Source organism: Electrophorus electricus, chromosome 25 (assembly GCF_013358815.1).
Source record: "Electrophorus electricus isolate fEleEle1 chromosome 25, fEleEle1.pri, whole genome shotgun sequence".
Classification (NCBI taxonomy): domain Eukaryota; kingdom Metazoa; phylum Chordata; class Actinopteri; order Gymnotiformes; family Gymnotidae; genus Electrophorus; species Electrophorus electricus.
In genome coordinates, this window is record NC_049559.1 from 8,294,371 (window position 1) to 8,314,580 (window position 20,210).

At 48.7% G+C, this 20,210-nt stretch overlaps 1 protein-coding gene across 3 annotated transcripts; it reads left to right on the forward strand.

The window, feature by feature from the left end:
* The first annotated feature begins 2,612 nt into the window (after positions 1-2,612).
* On the forward strand, positions 2,613-19,625 carry ankrd44 (ankyrin repeat domain 44). Of its 3 annotated transcripts, none has more exons than XM_035522993.1 (28): positions 2,613-2,975; positions 6,650-6,733; positions 7,349-7,427; positions 7,679-7,749; positions 8,376-8,576; positions 9,159-9,246; positions 9,457-9,599; positions 9,901-10,113; positions 10,222-10,300; positions 10,434-10,548; positions 10,689-10,771; positions 11,493-11,556; positions 11,997-12,065; positions 12,384-12,524; positions 13,154-13,219; positions 13,653-13,764; positions 14,081-14,152; positions 14,442-14,643; positions 15,028-15,115; positions 15,223-15,340; positions 15,616-15,835; positions 16,952-17,039; positions 17,123-17,206; positions 17,359-17,504; positions 17,619-17,701; positions 17,811-17,893; positions 17,985-18,076; positions 18,475-19,625. In XM_035522993.1, the coding sequence occupies exons 1-28, from the start codon at positions 2,949-2,951 to the stop codon at positions 18,717-18,719; spliced, it is 3,156 nt and encodes a 1,051-aa protein (XP_035378886.1). In that variant the 5' UTR covers positions 2,613-2,948; the 3' UTR covers positions 18,720-19,625. The 3 variants fall into 3 exon arrangements, with proteins under 3 accessions (XP_035378886.1, XP_035378888.1, XP_035378887.1); XM_035522995.1 differs by having other exon boundaries at positions 18,572-18,706; XM_035522994.1 differs by having other exon boundaries at positions 18,509-18,591.
* The last annotated feature ends 585 nt before the right edge of the window (positions 19,626-20,210 follow it).

Sequence of the window (20,210 nt, forward strand, 5' to 3'; positions counted from 1 at the left end):
TTTCCCTATGAAATTCTCTCTCTCTCTAAACTGGGTTTTGGTAAGGTGGAGAGCATGCCTTTACTTGAAGACCAATTTCAGTTGGAAAAAAAATCAATTCTGAAAATTAAGACAAGAAAACCCCACAAAATATCACCACTATGCTTTGCACTGGGATGGAAGACTTTACACTGTAAAAATTTCCCCAAACATCAGATTTCCCTTTTTTGTAACCCTGTGCAGTTTGGAGGGGTGATATGGTGTAGATGTCTGTCTTAATGATGATAGTACTGGAATGGTATACTATAACACTAAGTTAAATAAGTCTTAATGCATGTATTTAACTCCATGTTTCTTTATTTACCACTTATATTAACAGGGATCATGGAACAGATCTACTGACTACTGGCCAGGGCTGCTAAAGACAAACAACAACAGAAAAAGATTAATTCATATATATATATATATATATATATATATATATATATATATATATGAAAGACACATGGATATGCACTTATAAACGTAACCCCAAGGCAATGTTGCAGAATGAATGTGTTTGGTCTGGGTTTACGGATCATTGCAGTTTATGGTAAAAAAGACATTTTACTGAATATCTTCACGTGTGAGAACAAACTATATATGTTACACATTCTGAGGCCACTAGACCTGTTGGACACTTCTTTCTCATGTATTTTTCAATATAATTTGTGTCTTAATATCTTTAATAGAGTAGAAATTGGAAACAGCACTGAAGAACAGATCAATCTTGCAGTAGCCTGTATAATAAGAATGTTAAGACATTTGAAACATCTAGATGCCTTAGCATTTTTAATTTAGAACATCTGGATGTGGCTTAATCTAGGGTGACCTTATGGCCTCTTTTTCCCCAAATATGTCCTCTTTTTGGGACCTAAAAATCGTGCCTGGTCGGGATCTCTCAAATCCCTGAAAGGTCTGGGATTTGCCTTTCCTTTCATATTAGCATTTGCTTCCTACAGTTTTTTTTTTTTTTTTTTTTTTTGCTTTGACCATTCTTTATAGATCCTGCCTTCTCGAACGTCACATTCGGTTGAACGTTTACACACCCTACAGGGTACCATTGGTCAGACTTCTCATCATCATGTGTATAGCTGCTTCACACAAGCATATAGCCTGAGAGGATATATGAAGTTTTACCTTTTGTATGAACTACAAAACGGATCTTTTGTATGACGTCTTAACAAGGGCCTAAAATGCCCATACTGATGTCTGTTTTGTCTGTGTACAGTATGTATGTGAAAAAATAATTTGACAATCTGTCGCCCCCACTTTCTATCACAACTGTTTCTGTATGAGTGGCGTTCGCAAGCACAAATGTCTTCCGACTCTTCTGCAAGTACTCTACCAGCTAGTGGTGGCCCAGTGGATAAGACTTTGGGTCTGAATCCTGGCTCTGTCATGCAACATGAGCAAAGCCGTTAACGCTGGCTGCTATGCAATGGCTGATCCCAGCTCACAAAGAAGTTGCGATATGTGAAGAGAAGACTTTCACTGTACTGTGCACATGTATACATACATGCACGTTTTTTAAAAGGCCTAGATCAGCATCTTCCTCTCCTTATGCTTGCACACCTGCACTATGATTAAATGACTTATTAGGCTTGTAATAAACAGATATCAAATACAAATCTGACAGAATTAGCAATGGCGAGAGGTTGTGTGGAACTCTCTAGTAGACTAGATTCCCACATTTGTACTGCACATATGGGCAGCATTTTCTAAACCTAAAAGAGTGATCTTCAGGACCTGGGTACATCAGAACTAGGGAAGAGAGTCTAGTGAAGTAGTGACATTTTATGGAAACTGATTTTCATTTACCTTCTGACCATGAAAATACATATTTTTTACTTTATACGTTTTTTTTTTTTTAAGTTTATTTTATTTGTAAGGAACAGCTGAATGGAGGGGAATAAGATGATCAGGTCATAGGCTCTGAAGGCAATTGTTACTAGTCCTGTAAGTCTAATAAATAAATGGGGTAGGTATACGTGAACAACTTAAAAAAATATATATATATGATCACACAATTTGGACAGGCAACCCGTGACCGGGACAGAGATCCAATTTTGTCACCGTGGCGTGCCTTTTGTCAAACAGCAGACATGATTACTGCATGGCATCGTCTTCTGGCTGCTGTGTGTGCACCTCCTCTTTGCAACCCTAGCGGCCGAAACTCATTTCGGAAGAGATCTGAGAAGATCTAATCACGCAAACACCCGGTGAACAATCACGATGCGTTTGAACAATCATGAGTATGTGCGTCGTTACAAGTAAAAAGTCAACCAGAGGAAGTAACCAGCATTTTTCGGAAAAAAATGGATATATGATTAACGTAAATCCGCGTCAACGCCGGCTCGATTCTACCGGAGCGCTATTTATAACGGTCTTTTTATAGAGAAAATGTTACAATTCCTCTGCTCTCACCCTAGCGCTTTGGCTCCATGGTCAGTACCTTATTTAAACGAGCGAGGGCATCAATGAGACAACCAGAAATGCCGAGCAGAGCCGAGCGGAGCCGAGCGGAGGGGAGGGATAGAATCGTTGACTTCCTGTTTTCTGAACGCATCTAAATACATAGGCAGGAGGGCGCTCAGCGGCTCACATCCGTCTTATGAGCTCCACGGCCCTTGCCGATGTAAATGCGCATTGCTCACTCCGGTGCTTGCATTCCTTTCTTTCCGCGGCCCGAAGGTACGAGGCTACGGAGATGGTCGTGGCCGTGATCTGAACCGGGCCCCAAGGATAGGAATAGCTTCAGAGAAGTTAGCGACTGTTGGCGGCGCTTTGTGGTGCGTCTTTCTTTGGAGACTGCCGAGGGTCTTATTGTTCCGGCAGGCTGAGATCGAGGGACAGGGCGCTCATCTTATCGTCACCGTCATCTCCAGGGTTCTTAAGAGTTCGGATGTGCCGTTTCAGGTGACCAAGATATGGCTGTTCTGAAACTCGCCGATCAGGTTTGTCACTTCGTACACTTTATTAAGATACTGTACCGAACAAATCATGGCGTGCACTAATAAGTTTACGCTGTATAGTAGGCGCACTCCACTATTACCCGAAGCACTTTTAATATAGTCTTAACGTAACTGCATGTCATGACATGATAATGTAGGGTAAAGGCGTCTAACTGTATAACGATAACCCGTGTTGTTTCTTGTCTCGTTTCTACTGTCTCTCAGTTTTTGCGATATTCCTCTTCTCAGAAAATAAAGTACCCTACATGCCGAAGTGCTGCTGCTATTTCATAAAGGTTTCCAAGCGAGCTGAGTCTAAGCAGTGATACCGTTTTAGGAGTGGGCTGTGTAATGGGTGCTCATCACCTTCTAATCCCTTGCCTGCTCCTCTGCTCTTGTGGTATGGGTTGATATGCATGTAGAGATATTAGGTGTTCAGGGAGGTGCACTGGCTGGGCAATCCTGCCCTTCTGCTTCCAAATGACACGCCATAGACTCAGCAGTTCAGATCCTGTATTGGTGTGTTAACTGGGCCATAATTTCTTATCTGGCTCTTGACTCTGTAGACAGTCAGTGAAAAGTTATTGATCTCTGTTGTGTTGGAAGTTTGTGATTCCTGCGCCAAAGCCATAATTGGGATGGAAACAGTTCTGATTTTAGTGGTCACGCAAAACCCCACTTTTAAATATGGAGCTTTTCAGAACTCACAAAAGATAAAGCGTCATCTGCTTATATGCTTCTGGAAAGGACTGAGCAAATGTGAAAATCTAGATGAAAAGTTAAATTCAGCTCAATTTAACAAAGTCCCCTGCGCTAAGAAATGGAAGGATTGTTGTGACTGTGGGTGCTTGTGTATAATAAGAGAGTAACGCATGCAGTTGCCTCAGTGTTTAGAAAAGAAGGCACAGGAAGTTATTTGGTCTTTTTGCCCATCCATCTTTTCTAGTGAGGGTTAGGTTTCTGGCTGAGAGAGTGAGGGGGTGGGGGTGGGTGTGTGTGTGTTGGGGTGTGTGTGTGTGTGTGTGGGTGTGTGTGTGTGTGTGTGTGCACGCAGATAAAGACATGAGAGGAGTGCTTGAGGTTGTGTTATGTTGTGAGCACTCCAGGGTTTCGTATTCTAGTTAATGTGCATCGTTCTTGTCTGTTTTAAAGATATCCCTCAAATTTACATCGTAGGCACCTCCTGCTTCTGTAATATGCTGATGTTTGCATTTTGGTTGGTTCAGTTTGTATGAACACACTTGATCTCAAAGCTTCACGGGTGTGTGCGCAGTAACTGTGAGCCTGGTCCTCTGCTTTCACTCCACAGGCGATGGGCACAAGCATTAAGGAGAAAAACAGTCACAAGGAACTGCATTTCAATTTTTAAATTATTTATAGTGGCTTCATCAGCAGCTTCCGAAACCTCCCGAGGCCTTGTCTTGCAGCAGCTCTGACGTCGTGAGCGTCTTTAGATTAGCGGAGTAGTGTAGTGGAGACGGGGTCTGTGGTGCATGAGTTGTCAAAAGCAGAAGTCACCCCCCCCATAAAAAAAAAAAAAATAAAAAAATCTTGCATTACCCTCATTGGCTCTTGAGGAAAACAAGGCACGGAGGAGGGGTGTGGAGCATGTCGACAAAGGCCTCAGTGTTTGGAGCGCTGGGAGGTTGGCGATGTCCTCATTAATGATGAGCTGTGTCCTGAGTCCTGATCTCTCTTTCCTAGTGTGAGGGCGGCCACTGCCCTCAGTCTTTCATAGCCTCTTGGTTCCTCGCACAGCAGTTCTGTCATGCTCCAGAACAACTAGCTGTTCCCGTTCATAGTGAGCAAGTGAGTTACACTGTGGTCTGTGGTGTGTGTGTGTGTGTGTGTGTGTGTGTGTGTGTGTTGGACTGAGGTAACAAGAAGCAATAGATTTCCTACTGATGCAATAGATTTCCTACTGATCAAAAATGGCTCATCATAAGTCTTATGACAATTATTAAAATACATAGTTGATCATTACTATAAAATGTATATTTGTATATCACAGTGAATAAGCTAGTCTGCATGTTAAGATAAATGTTGATCTGTGTATTTTATTAATTGTATCATTGTAAACATCTAGTCCATACGCAGGGCTGTTGAGCTGCGTTCTGTTGCTGTGTGAGCAGTCTGAATCTACTGATTTTTAGTTCCTGTGCAGAGCCCAGCTCCTGCTACTGCTTTGTGCCTGTGGAGAGTGTACTGAAATATGCCAATTTATGCAAGATAGAAAAAAAGTACCATATTGCAATTATATTGCTACATATTAGAGCATTAGTGATGTTTTGTGGCATGTCTAAAATGATTTAGGGTGTGCTTGTTGGATTACGTGGGGGTTAGGATTAACGTGGGTTAGATGGAGGTCACCACACCCACAGAATGCTCACCTCCAGTGAGATGGTCAGGTACTCACAGAACACGAGAAGATATGTTGTGTCCTAAGTATTGCAGTGACCAATATTGTGATATCGTTTAACAAAGGTTGCACAGCCTGATCTCAAGCGCTGATGACAAGCTCTATGATAAACTGAGTGCTGTCTGTAAGTCCCTGTGCGCACGTTGCAGCTTGTGTAATTGTGGTGGGAAAGGGATGCAATTGAGGTAGAAGATAAGATAAGAATCCCGAAGTCCTAACTGTGCATGAAAACCAATCCCATTGTGGACAGTAAATACAGCTTGCTTGCTTGGATGTGGATTGCTTGCATTTGCAGAAGAGCAATGCTGATATTGAGCTGCATTTGTAAACTGAGCCAAAAAGCATTTTGGGCCAGACACTGGACATGAATTACACATACTGCTCAACTGCTAAAAAGGCAAAGGTGAGTCATTAGTGGAAATTCTTTATAGTCTGTATCTGAGAAAGTCTAAGAAAACTGGTATGGGAAATGAGAGAGAGAGCACTGGAGAGGAGGTATGGATGGGTGTGTGTTTGAGAGGCAACTAGTGTCTTGTGACATCCTTCCCCGTATAGAATGGACGCTCAGCTTCGCGGTTGTGCACGTTAGCTGGTGTGTTTGCGTGCCGCTCTCCTGTAGCGGAACTGAAAATGCTTTCTGAGCTTCCTCTCAACCTTTTCTAAGAAGGCAAAAGCAAGCAACAGGAAGTGTGGCCTGGGGGGGGGGGGGATGGTGACAGTGAGGAGATACAGGAAGTGAAGATGCAGCTTTTACTGTGCTTTCTTCATGACCACTCTGCCTCTGCCTTGGCCCTGTGGTCCCTGCAGGCTGGAATGTACCACTGGACACCGTAAAGGCCCCGCCACTCAGTGCAGCTCAATCTGGCCTTTCTCACCTCACGCTTGAGTTCAGTGGTGGGATTTGAAAGAAAACTCTTGCGGAGTTGAATCTGTATTGCTTTCTCTGTATAGGCTTGATGACAACTGGGAACAGAGGTATGCACATGGCTCTAGCAACAACAGCATCTCCTGTGTTACTAACGCGTGATGTGTCAAGATGCACAAGATGCAGCCTCAGACTGATGCCTATCACCCTCATGCTGGCATGTTCGAGAGATAAACGCATGTTTGCGTGCATGGTCAGGGCTCCGTTTTAACAGCATTAAAGTATTATCTTCTTTCCCACGCTGATGAAACTTTTTGGAAAGATTGTAAACAAACAAAGCTATATAACCCCCTAAAATGTCTTTACCCTGAAATGTCCTTTACTTGTCCACAGCCACCGCTTGTCCAGGCCATCTTCAGTGGAGACCCTGACGAGATTCGCATGCTTATCTACAAGTCGGAGGACATCAATGCACTGGTATGCAGCTCTTCCCTGCAGCCTCTACTTCCTGTAGTGCGCAACCGAGGTAGCGTAGGAAGCTCACGGACAGCGAGCTAAGCGGGCAGGGGAGATGGGACACATGTTCTAGCCCACTCTTTCTTTCCCTCGGTCTGCTCTCCTGATGACCGCCTTCATCACCGAGTCGGTCAGAATGGGCCCGTCGTCCTGACCTGCGTGTCTTGAGGAGCCCAGACTCAAACATCTGTGCCGGGGGCTCAAACTGGCCCACGCAGTGCACATGTTGACACTTAGCTGCTGCTTCGGGCACCTGCCGGTGCTCGATCAGCGACCATGCTGAAGGATGGAGCTGGCTGCTGTTCCTGGTGCCCTCCAGGGCGATCTAGTGGCATCTACACTAGAGCAGTTGAATTATGATGCCATGGCAACCCCAGAGCACGGGGACAGCAAACAGAATACACAGTGAGGGATGTCAGTGGTCAGCGTCTCTCTTGGAGGCAAGAACTGATCTGTGCAGTAGTGTAGATGACACACCCTGATATCCAAGAGAATGGTATTATCAAATGTGTCTCCCCCCTCTCTTCCTCATTCTCTCTCTCTCTCTCTCTCTCTCTCTCTCTCTCTCTCTCTCAGGACACAGAGAAGCGCACCCCACTCCATGCAGCAGCATTCCTCGGTGATGCTGAGATTACTGAGCTACTTATCCTCTCCGGTAGTGTTGCGGCTCTCTCTTCTCTGATGTTTTATTCGGTTAGGTTTCTGGTATCTGGGACCACTTTCCCCAGAAGCAATCATAATCATAATTATAAGCTGGCTTTATTGTTTAGATCACAGCAAGTGGTCACGGCATTTCCCTTTGAGTGTCCGACAGAACACGGACAGAATTGTTTGGATTTATTTCGGTGGTGTCATTTGCACTTTCCCTCCATTTGATGGGACTTTTCCATCCTCTCTCTTCGCCAGGGGCTCGGGTCAACGCCAAAGACAACATGTGGCTCACACCTCTCCATCGGGCCGTGGCATCACGCAGTGAGGTAGGTGTAGCCCTGGCACGCGCAAGCATGCCCACACACACCACGACTGAAGAGCCATGCTGTGGCACAGGTGTCAAGAGACCAGGACACTCAGACATCTTCACTAGCTAAGCACTGGGAATGAGCCAACAGGAACCGTCATCTGATGGTCCCCATGCCTGTGTTTGACTCATTGTGTACCATAGCAACGTAAACTAAGACAGCAGGGAAACATGGTACTCAAAGTACTTTTGAGTGTTAAAGGTTAAATGAGCAATGCATGTGTTTTCCACTAAAATTTATATAATATTTATATAAATATATTAAAATTATAGATAAAATTAAAGTGCAGAAGTAAATACAGCCTTTAAAAAATGTTTTTTGTTGCAGTATCTTGCTATTCCTATTTCACAGCAAGCCACAGAAACAGTAATGTATAGCTTACAAGCAGAGCACACGAGCATGACTTATGTCTTGAAAGCGATCACCAACAGCACTCATTTCACGTTTGCCTTCACATAACCTCCCAAATCCTTATGACCACAAATGTTTCCATGAGTCTTCATATGACCACAAGTGTTTCCAAATGATTCACTTTTACCGCGTTTCCTTTTTGCGCGGCTACGCGTCGTGGGCCACGTGTCCAGGAGGCCGTGAGCGTGCTGATCCGCCACTCGGCCGACGTGAACGCGCGCGACAAGAACTGGCAGACGCCGCTGCACGTGGCCGCCGCCAACAAGGCCTTGCGCTGCGCCGAGCTCCTCATCCCCCTCCTGAGCAGCGTTAACGTGTCGGACCGCGGGGGCCGCAGTGCCCTGCACCACGCCGCCCTCAACGGACACACGGAGGTACTGCCATCCCGGCCACGCCCACTCGTCCGAGTGTCGGACGACGCTCTGTCCTGGGTGTTGTCCTCTCTCCCCTCCCTGCAACCGAATCAGTCCCCCAGGGGGCTGAGGTTTCCGGCCGTGAGTGCGCCGTGCGCTGCCTCTTCTCACCGGTGTGTTTACTGGACGTAAACGCTGTGCGTGTTCATTTGAAAGTGACCTTGGGTTTCTTGAAAGGCACTACATAAATACAACTCCATTCATTCTTAAGCTTAGTCACAAGGGAGGCATTAGAGGCTGACTGTCACCCCTCGGCCAATGGAAGTACTGCAGGAAGGACTGCACTGTGGGCGGAGCCACTCATAATGGCCTACACACAGAAGCTTCCCATTGGCAAATTTCCTTGTGCTAAACCATCTTTATGCACTGATTTTTGGAGTACTGATATCCTGTTGACAGTTATTTAAAGCAGTGTTATATAAAGCGACACACACACACACACACACACACACACACACTCTCGACTGACTCGCTCCTGTTGGTTTGCCGTTGCTGCATCTCGCTGTCTTCTCTCCGTCTCACTGGTGTCTCCTGGCTGGTTAGATGGTGAGCCTTCTGCTGGCCAAGGGGGCTAACATCAACGCCTTTGATAAGAGGGACAGCCGCGCTCTCCACTGGGCCGCGTACACGGGTGAGGTGGCAAAGCTCCATGAGCTCTACACAGCCGCTCACTTCCTGCCACACGCACACCAGCAATAGCATAACTAGCATTTGTCCCATCACCACTGTTAGCTGTGCTTCTTTAACAAGTGTTGCTTTTACATACATCAGCTGGGTAAAGGTGGGTTTTGAGTTGACGTCTGCGTCTGCGTCTGCGTGTGCCTGCTCTGTCCCTCTGCAGGTCATTTGGATGTGGTGTGCTTGCTGGTGGACCAGGGGGCAGAGGTCAGCTGCAAGGACAAGCGAGGGTACACACCCCTCCACACTGCAGCCTCCAGTGGGCAGATCTCTGTTGTCAAGCACCTGCTCAGCCTGTCTGTGGAGGTCATTACACACGCTCACGTACACTTCCTCATATTTCAAATGTCATTTCTCTTTGAAACGCCACAGCGCTCTGGCTTCTCCTCCACACGTTCACACATTACGTGCACAGTGAAACCTAAGGAACGCTTCCATATATCCTGACGCATGCACACAATTTCGTAAAGGACATCTGTCTCAGTGACCGTTACGCCGAGTCACTTCAGAGCTCCAAGCATATCGGTCTAGAGCCATTTAACCGCCGCTGTGGAGGAGCTGGCGCCTCACTTTGTTTTCCTGCCCCTGACCTCCTCGGGTCCCGCAGGTGGACGAGGCCAATGCGTTTGGCAACACGGCGCTGCACGTGGCCTGCTTTAACGGGCAGGACGCGGTGGTCAGCGAGCTCATCGACTTCGGCGCCAACGTGAGCCAGCCGAACAACAAGGGCTTCACCCCGTTGCACTTCGCTGCTGCCTCCACACACGGCGCCCTCTGCCTGGAGTTCCTGGTCAACAATGGCGCCGACGTTAACGTGCAGGTGAGGCCCGGGCGTGGTTGGACATGCAACCCCCCTGCTTCTGCTCCCAGCCTTGATTTAATGGTTTGGACTGTACTGGACTTCAGTGAGTGCAGTCTTCTGTCTCAGAGCCGTGACGGGAAGAGTCCTCTCCATATGACGGCTGTTCACGGACGCTTCACGCGCTCCCAGACCCTCATCCAGAACGGTGAGCGCCTTGTCAACATGCTTAGGAGCCAGCTGTTTGAAAAATAGTTAGCATGCGTGTTTCGTGTGTGCGTGTGCGTGTGCGTGCGCGTGCGCGTGTGCGTGTGTGTGTGTGTGTGTGTGTGTGATGACAGGCGGAGAGATAGACTGTGTGGATAAGGATGGCAACACTCCATTGCACATTGCTGCTCGTTATGGCCACGAACTCCTTATCAACACCTTAATCACCAGTGGAGCTGATTGCACCAGGTGTGTGTGCGAGCGTGCACAAGTATCCGTTCTAACTATTGGAAAACTATTTAAAAGTATTTAAATTCCACTACTCAACTTTGAGGCTTCTAAAATCTCGTGTTTTGTCTCCATCTTCCCCGTTTACCCCCCCCCAATAGGAGAGGAGTTCATGGGATGTTCCCCCTCCATTTGGCTGCTCTGAATGCTCATGCTGACTGCTGCCGGAAGCTTCTGTCCTCAGGTGCCTCCGCCTGCCCCTGCGGGACTCCTCCCTTGAAATAACTGGACAGTTCTGTGCATTTGGAATGGGTGCTGCACCACGCTATCAAAGGCCCCATTTCTTTGCTATTAATACCCCAATGCCACATAACGATCGGACACGCGGCCCGTTGCCAGATGTCCCCCCACACAGCCCCATCTGCATAGTGCTGAGGTCATCACAGGCCAGTTCCTCCTGCTAAAGTACGGTGCGGGATTTGTGCTGGGAGCCTGACGTGCTGTAGTTCCAGTGCTGAGTAGTGACCATTTCCTGTTGCCACGGGTTTGGGTTCCGGGAGCGCCGAGGAGAGATTGCGACGATCGGAGGAGGCGCTCCTCTCGTACCAGCACCTCCTGCTGCCCTCTTTCAGGACCCGTTGCTCGTCCGAAAGCCGCGAGCCGTGCGTGCGTTCGTGTCTCTCTGCGCGGCGCGCGTCTCGGCACGGCTCGGCACGAGACGCTTCGCCTCCTTGCACTGGCTCTGTGTGTATTCTGCACTAACACCCTATTCTTTCCCTCTCTTCTCCTCCCTCTGTTCCGCTTCTCCCCCATCCCACGTTCTCTTCCTCTCTCGGGTCTGCCGCTGTGGCTGTCTGCGTCTTTGCTGGGGGAGGGCGGGGCTTCCTCTGCATCTCTCCATCCACGCTCAGGGCGGAGGTATAGCGTAACGTGCCCGCTCAGTAACGCCTCGGTCCTGTGTGCAGGCTTCCAGATCGACACCCCGGACAGCCTGGGGCGGACCTGCCTGCACGCCGCCGCGGCGGGAGGGTGAGTGAGACCTTAGTCAGCCCTTAATGCACTGCTGCCCTGGTCCTGACTGCGGACTTGCGTAAAAAGAGGCAGGCAAAATGCCCCTCACCCCTTTTATCATGTCTGACACGGATCTAATCTTCTGAAAGTTTGCAGCCACAGCAGTAAGATTGTGGTAAGGCTAAAATAGATTATAATGATGCATTGCCGTGATGCCCTGGGAACTCTGGGTAGCAAAGCGCCGACTCTGTTCATTTTGGATTTGGACCATATTTATGTGGCAAAAGCCAGTTCTACAAATAACTGATAAACAAGTAGTAAAGCTGATTTGAGTACTACGTGCCGTGAGAATCTGTCGCCATGCGACAGATCAGCTGAGGTCACTTGACGACCGCTCGACACTGCGAAATCGGTGGCTCATTACGCGCTTTCTCCCTTCTGTTTTCCGTCTCTGGCAGCAACGTGGAGTGTGTGAAGCTACTCCTGAGCAGTGGAGCGGACCACAACCGCACAGACAGACACGAGAGGTGAGCCGCCCCCTCCCCCCAGCCTTTCCTGGCCGTCTTCAGGAGCGTAGAGGAACGCTCGTAGCTGGCCACTTGTCTCCTCGATCGGTTCTCCGAGCCTGCGCCGATAAGCGCCGTGTTCACAGCTCAGGTTGCTGCTGGAGAGAAACACAAGGGATCTGTCAGTGTGGGCTAATTCTGTCATCTCCTGTGTGTGTGTGTGTGTGTGTGTGTGTGTGTACGTGTGGTGTGTCGGTGCAGTTTACATCCTTCGTGTCTAAAATGAATAGTTCCTACTGCGTCCTTTGTGCTTTGTTTCATCTAACATACTGTTCGCAGGACCCCTCTCCACTACGCGGCCGCCAGCCGTCACTTTCAGTGCTTGGAGACGCTGGTTTCCTGTGGCACCTGCATTAATGCCACTGACCAGTGGGGGCGATGTGCTCTACACTATGCTGCTGCCTCTGACCTGGACAGGAGGTGCATGTCTTTTGCTACTCTGTATTTCCTCTTGCGGCCATCTGGAAACGTAAACGCACGTTTCCCAAAGCTAATTTGCGTAGCACATTTTTGGCCTGTGCTATATTTAATCCTCACAGAACTTGATCGTTTGTGTAGAGGCCAGAGTTCCTCCTCGTTAAAGACAAGCGGACGTTCAGATAAGGGCGCAGAGCTCTGATTCACGCAGGGCTAAACGTGAGTGGTGTGGGTAAGGCGAGGCAGTGGTTATTTGCTCCGGCTAGAACCGACTCCCGTCGTCCTCATCCTCAGCTGTAGCCTTCATCACCAGGGACCTGTACATTGCTACAGTATTACTGCCACATACCTGTCACCATGGTAACTTGGGGCTATTTTTAAGGCTCCGGTAGACAGTGCACATGCACAGTGCTGACGTCATACGGAAACCACAGCTCTTTAGTGCTTCACACATCACGGAGCTGAATGAGTTAATGGTGTTGGTCTGACCTGTGTGGTGCTCTGTGGTAAATGATATGCATCCTTCTTACCTGAATTGTTACAGGGGTTAGATCAGAACATCTTGCACTATAGAATGAGTAGGGAGTTTATTTATTTTGTGTGTGTGTGTGTGTGTTTGTGTTTTTCTGAAGGCGACGTGTAGCCCTGGAGCCGGAGAGTCCTGGTGTGCAGGTAGAGAAAGAGAAGGAGGCAGCTCTGTAAGTGCCCTGGTGTGGGTGGGTGTGGGTGTGTGGGGGGGGTCGCCTTGCTTTCTGTCTTCCTCCCTGCTGGCAGGCTTGGGAGAGAATGCACCACTGGCGTGTGTGTGTGTGTGTGTGTGTGTGTGTGTATGCGCGCGTGTGCACACTCACAGAAAATGCATACACAGCTTACAGACTACTGTACAGAAAAGCAGAACAGCTGCTCACACACACACACACACGGTCGCACGTGACTGATCAGCGACCATCTGATTGGTGCTGAGGTCTGAAGATGAGCAGGCCTTGGCGTTTGCATATGGAATCCTTGCTGCTGGCGGGTGGACCCTGGGGGCTAGGATAGTTTTAACCAGCTACGCTTGTGTGTGTGTGTGTGTGTGTGTGTGTGTGTGTGTGTGTGTGTGTGTGTGTGTGTGTGTGTGTGCGCGCGCAGGTGCCTTGAGTTCCTGTTGAAGAATGGTGCGACTGCTTTACAGAGAGACAAGCAGGGTTACAACCCAGTTCACTACGCCGCTGCCTATGGCCACAGACAGTGCCTGGAGCTGGTGAGACACACACACACACACACACACATACAGGTCAGGTTGCATGAGTTCATTGCATATTATATAAATTGTGAATGAACTGAAGTACAGAGACTAGAAAACAGAGTGGCAGACTCCATGTAGCGGAACGAGTGCCGTCATTCTTGGCTGAAACACGTGTTTTAAAATGTCCCCGTGTGGTTCTTTATGTTGAGTGGCATGTTCAGCTTACTGCTCCCTCTGCTGGTGACTTCAGGAAGAACACGTTGTTGTTGTTGTTTTGTTGTTGTTTTGTTGTTGTTATATTGTTCTCCTTATTGTTAATTTGTTGCTGAAGCTCCTGGTGCTTGAGGAGAGCCGTGGGGATAACGGGGAAAGCTCTGGTACCTGGAGTCCACTGCACTTAGCTGTGAGTCCTGCTCACACACTCTCACAATCCTCCCTGCTTCTACAGATATCCAGAAACAAGAGCACAGCCATACTCTTTGGAACCAGTGACTGCTATTGATATTTATGTCTTGTATTGAATACATTTGACAAAGTTTCATAGGTTCATTAGAGTGACTTCGATTAATGGAGTTACTTTCAGCAGTACACACTTCTTTCATGGCAGCACTGTGCACAGTATAGAAATATGGATTAGTGTTCTTCATGGAGATTATATGGGGTGTGTGTGTGTGTGTGTTTGCGTTCGTCAGGCGTACCATGGGCAAGCGCAGGCTTTGGAGCTGCTACTGCAGGGCCACTGTGAGGTGGAGCGGTGTGACGAGGTGGGACGCACGGCCCTGGCCCTTTCTTGCCTCCGGGGCCACGCTGACTGCACCCTCACCCTGCTCAACCACGGGGCCTCAGTCCACAGCAGGGACATGACGTGGGGACGCACGCCTGTCCACCTCGCAGGTACCACTGGACTCGGGGAGGGGGCACAGCTTCACAAAGGGCTCTTTTTAATGATGTGGCAAAGACCGGAGGGTAACACTTACTTAATATTAAGTTTTTTATCTGAGACGAACAGCTGTAGTGTGATGGGGGAGAATTACTCGACGGGTGGGAGTTGTGGGTACGGCCGAAATAGGTAAATGGTATTAAAACTGGGGGGTTAAGAAAGTTTCCTCGCTTTTGGTGTCCCTCGAGTTAGAGAAATGCAGATTTAAACGACTTTATTAACATTATGTACGGGTAACTAAGCCTGAAGTTAATGCCGTGTTGATGTTAACTAGGGTGGGAATGTAAATGAAACGGTGTTGGGTTTCGATGCTCAACAAACCTCTCGCTGTTGCTTAGCCATGAATGGTCACACGTCATGCTTGCGCCTCCTACTGGAAGACTCTGACAGTGCAGACCTGCTGGACGCAGCCGATTCTCAGGGACGGTGAGTGCCAGCAGCCCCTTATGTCTCCATTTCCACGGAGCACATTTACTCAGTAAAGCGCGTGTACGACATAACGTGAATGTAACGTGTGCGCTTGTTTGCATCAGGACCCCTCTGATGCTTGCAGTGCTGGGGGGTCACGTGGATGCTGTTTCTCTGCTGTTGGAGAGGGAAACCAGCGTGGACACTGCGGACCACCGGGGGCTCACTGCACTTCACTTAGGGGTGAGTCATGAGCTTTACTGCAGTGTGAACCTCTGCCGCACGCACGCGCGCCGCAGTCTTATTTGGTTTCATGACACTTCAGTTAAAGTGTTTCCCTCCCTCACTTGGGATGTCAATAATAATAATAATAATAATAATAATAGCTGTGTTTACAAAGATGCTGCATGATACCTTTGCCTTTCTGGAATGTGACACCAGCTGTTTGTTTCCACTCTTTCATTGATCTCTCGTTCTCTCTCTCGTTTCTACACACACACACTCACTCACTCACTCAGTTGCTGGGTGGCCAGGAGGAGTGTGTGCAATGTCTGCTGGAGCAGGAGACCTCCGTCCTGCTCGGGGACTCGCGGGGCCGAACGGCGCTCCATCTGGCTGCGGCGAGGGGCCACGCGTCCTGGCTGAGCGAACTGTTGAGCATTGTCTGCGGTGAACCCCCGGTGCCCCAGCTTCGAGACCGGCAGGGATACACCCCCCTCCACTGGGCCTGTTACAATGGTGAGTGCTTTGAAACGTCTGCCAGTGTAGGATCAGCCCTTCCTGTCTATGACTGTACTCCACCAGTGTGTGAATGATGAGACAGCCACAGAATGGTAAAACGTGATACCTGGCCACATCGTCTCTGATGTCAACATGTATTAGTGCCAGTTGATTAACCTTTTTTGCCCCAGTGTTTACAGAATCTTCGTGTGTTTCTGGAGTAATTGGTTATTGAACGCTTTAAATCAGAAAGCGACATTTTTCATCTAGTGCACCAAAAAAAAAAGGTGCTGGTGTAGAGATCGGGAGCTGGAGGGGCTCAGTGGGATTTCGTGCTTCTCCTTCGGAGATTCCTCACTGCGCTTGATCTCCAGGACTGTGTGTGGACGTAAGGAGCCATCAGCGTCGGGTGCTCACCCCAAAGGCCAGACTCCCCACCGCAGATGTCTAAAAGTGCTACTTGCCTTCAGGAGCCTCCCGACACTGATCTTTATGAGCAGACCTGTGCAGCCAATCACAGAGAAAATCTCGCCTATAGTGGAGACCAGAGACTCAACCAGAGGCCCCCAAACACAACGTGCTTCCTCGTGCATTGTCGTTGCCACTCAGGTCTTCTGTAAGAGGGGCTATTGTGGTGTTCTCTTATTGTGGTGTTCTTGCTCCTGGATGAGAGGAGTTTCAGTGGTCACTGGGGCCTTGAAGACTCTGGTTCTCTGGTGAGCAGGGCCTCTGGTGGCCTGTTTGGCAGCCAGACTCAGGAACAGTTCACTCTGAGATGTTCATGTGTCCTCCTGGATTGGAGGAGTCCTAGCCCGCAGGTGGGGCACCAAAAGGGGCGTTAACATGTTGTGGTCTAGAAGATCTCTGTTCAGCATAAGCAAAGCACACAAGACAAGTATGCAAGCCAGCCATTTCTGTGAGGAATGTGTGTAAAGTGTTTTGTAATGTGTTCAATTATAGCTAGCAATTTAGTATAAATATCTTAAGGTTAATGTCTACTGATCTCCAATAGCATGGGTGTAGCAGATGGCTCACCTCATTGTGTGTGTGTGTGTGTGTGTGTGTGTGTGTGTGTGTGTGTGTGTGTGTGTGTGTGTGTGTGTGTGTGTGTGTGTGTGTGTGTGTGTGTTGTAGGCCATGAGAGCTGTGTGGAAGTGCTGCTGGAGCAGACGGGCAGTCGCTGTTTGGATGGGAACCCCTTCACGCCCCTGCACTGTGCTGTGTATGTCTTCAGTCTTTCCTTTCATCCCTTCATCTTGTATAACGGCGAAGCTCTTCATGGCGTGTCCATCTGTCTCTCCACAGAGTGAATGACCACGAGGCCTGTGCCACTCTGCTGCTCGAAGCTTTGGGCTCGGAGATAGTGACCTGCAAGGATTCCAAGGACAGGTGTGTGTGTGTTTTGCTTATTGCTGTGAAATACCTGTATATGCCTATTGCCTTGCATAAAATGATCAGTTGCTCTAAATCACTTTAGGTGCACTTATGTAAATATTTCTTGTGTGAATGCGATTGAACTGACTGGATTGAGCCGTTTTCAGGACCCCTCTCCACGCGGCTGCGTTTGCCGGCCATGTGGACTGTGTTCAGCTGCTCCTGGCCCACGATGCACCCGTGGATGCTGTGGACCAATCGGGGCGCACCGCGCTCATGATGGCGGCAGAGCGCGGAGCGGTCGGCGCTGTAGGTATGAAGCAGGTTTCCTCCTCCACCCGAGCTCGGTGATGCTTTGCGATAATGTGTGAAACCACAGCGATGGCTGATTAAAACCATTGTATTACGTTTTTTTTCGCCTGAAAAGAAGCTCTTCTTACCAGCGCAAGTGCGGACCTCGGCTTGACGGATCAAAAGGGCAACACTGCGCTGCACCTCGCTTGCAGTAATGTGAGTGTCCAGCGGTGCTTTAATCTTAATTCTGCTCCACTTGCAGTTATGGTTTTACTCTACGCCTACTTCACACAGTATTCTTCACACGAGCTTCCTTGTTACCCAGGGAAAGGAAGAATGTGCTGTATTAATTCTGGAGAATCTTCGGGATGCAGCCCTGGTCAACACCACCAACGCAGCCCTCCAGACGTAAGTTGACCGAGTGCTTTAAAACGGAAAATGCGCGAGTTGCGCTTTGGCCTATGAACACGTTCTGACCGCTGTGCCGTCCGCTCCGCAGGCCCCTCCACCTGGCCGGCCGCGGGGGCCTGAAGCAGGTGGTGAAGGAACTGCTTTCTCGGGGAGCCAGCGTGCAGGCCGTGGATGAGAACGGTAGGTCTCCGTAGCGGCCCCCACCAACCCCACTTTCTTGCACTGCATGCAGCCTGCTTGTATTCCGAGAGTGAGAGCATAGGATGTGTTTAAGCAGCCTGTGTGTGTATGTGGTGTGACTGCCTGTTTTAACAATAACAACAACAGCAACAAACACCCTTCTCTGTTTTTGGAGGCTGAGGGGCATTTTTTACCAAAGCAGTGTGTAGTTCTGCAAAGCCTCGGCTGTCTGTTTGTCCCCATCCGCACCCCGACCTTGTCTGTCCGTCCGGCTGGATAATAACGGAATGCCGCCCTTTTCCTCCCTGCCACTGCCCTTCGTCCCGTTGCCTTCTGTCTGGCTTCCTCTACCTCTTCCTCTCCCTCCTCTCTGTGCCTCTCCCTGTCTGTGGCCCCAGGTCTTACTCCTGCTCTGGCTTGTGCTCCTAGCAGAGAAGTGGCTGACTGCCTGGCTCTCATTCTGGCTACCATGATGCATTTCTGCTCCCCTTGCAGCTCTGGAGCACCCTCCCCAGGAGACCTGCTGAGGTCCCTGCCTCGGTACCGCAAGGGTCCCCATGGGCCCCAGAGCCCCAGGGATCCCTCTGGCCCTTCCAGTGAGGGCACCCCCACAGAAAACGACTCTGACTCTGAGACCTTTTGACTACGACCCTACAAGGAATCCAACCCACACCCCTCTACAGTTCTCAAAGCACTTAGACAAGTGGACCTCACTGAAGTCTCCATGTGCGGGGACTTTCAAGAACTTATGATGTCTGAAGGCTGGTGTATGCTTCTCGCAGTCACATGAAGATGATCCGTCATCACGGCTGTAGCAAAAAGAAAAAAAAAAGAGGACATATTGTTGGAGTTTCCCGTGCAATAGTGTTTGTCTTTATAAAAGAACTGGGTATAACCCCATAGGAAATAGATAACGGTTCCTCTTCCAGAGCCAAGAAACTGCAACAGCTCCTACTGTTGTGCACTGCCATCTGCTGTCAGTGGCATGGTACTACATCAAACGTGGGCTTCATTTGCTGTGAGAAGCATAAATCTGCCTTAACAAGAAACTCGGTACACTTACTGTGTGACGCTGATTACACAGGGACTTTTCTGAAACCATTTTATAATTCCTTGTACTCATCTGGACTGCAAAAGACACGGTGCAGGTAACTTTTTTTTATTCAGAGTGAAGGCTGAAATCGCCAAATACTGACTCAGCATAACCACACTTAAGGTACATTTGTATATAGTGTAGGTCACACCTGTGGTCTCTTTTGGAAGCACAATGTTCAGTCTCATTTGTTTTTAGTGAACAGTGAATGCCTCACAAATCCTCACTTCTGTAGTCAGGGACCAATGATGTTCTAGACAGACAGAATTGTAGAGACAGAGAATTGCAGACAGATAAGAAATTACATGTTACTGCCATAGACAGACCGGGTTACATATTTAATGTTCAAATATTTATATGCAAAAAAAAAAAAAAAAAAAAAAATCTGATGTCAGACAAAATAAGGTGAACGTACATTTGAAATCCAGTGTAATGTGATGTAGAACCAATACAAAATATGAATGTGAAATAATTTAGCACTAGTACTTAAATTGGTTTGCAGTTGGATTTCTGGTGGTAGGTCTGGTGACCCAAAGGCTCAAGAAGACCTCCAGGTCTATTAAAATACAGGGAGCGGAACCAGGTTACGGTCTGTATTTAAGTCTAATACTCTGGGACAGTGTATCAGTTCAGTAGGACCGTGTCAGCAGAGCTGACATATTGTTAATATTTGGCATGAAACGAATGGTACTCAAGAGGAGGAGGGGACCAGGAGCTGAGGAGGAGGAGGAGGAGGAGGAGGAGGAGCAGGAGGAGGAGGAGGAGGAGGAGGAGGAGGAGGAGGAGCAGGAGGAGGAGGAGGAGGAGCAGGAGGAGGAGGAGGAGCAGGAGGAGGGGACCAGGAGCTGAGGAGGAGGAGGAGGAGGAGGAGGAGGAGGAGGGGACCAGGAGTGAGTTTCAGCTTCACAACCAACGGGAGCAATGACGGCAAACGTACCGCTGTTGTCTAGCGTCTGGACGCACCTTACACATACTCGCCTTGAATTGCATTGATCTGAAACAGGGCAGCTTGTACAATATATGGAGGCCTTTGATTAATTT

What these genes read in the sequence shown, in the direction of transcription:
- ankrd44 (XM_035522993.1), top strand. Translation starts at nt 2,949, where the DNA reads ATGGCTGTTCTGAAACTCGCCGATCAG. An exon ending in CCGTGGCATCACGCAGTGAG is followed by an intron (nt 7,750 to 8,375) that starts GTAGGTGTAGCC and finishes CCACGTGTCCAG; the next exon opens with GAGGCCGTGAGCGTGCTGAT. An exon ending in CGGAGCGGTCGGCGCTGTAG is followed by an intron (nt 17,505 to 17,618) that starts GTATGAAGCAGG and finishes TCGCCTGAAAAG; the next exon opens with AAGCTCTTCTTACCAGCGCA.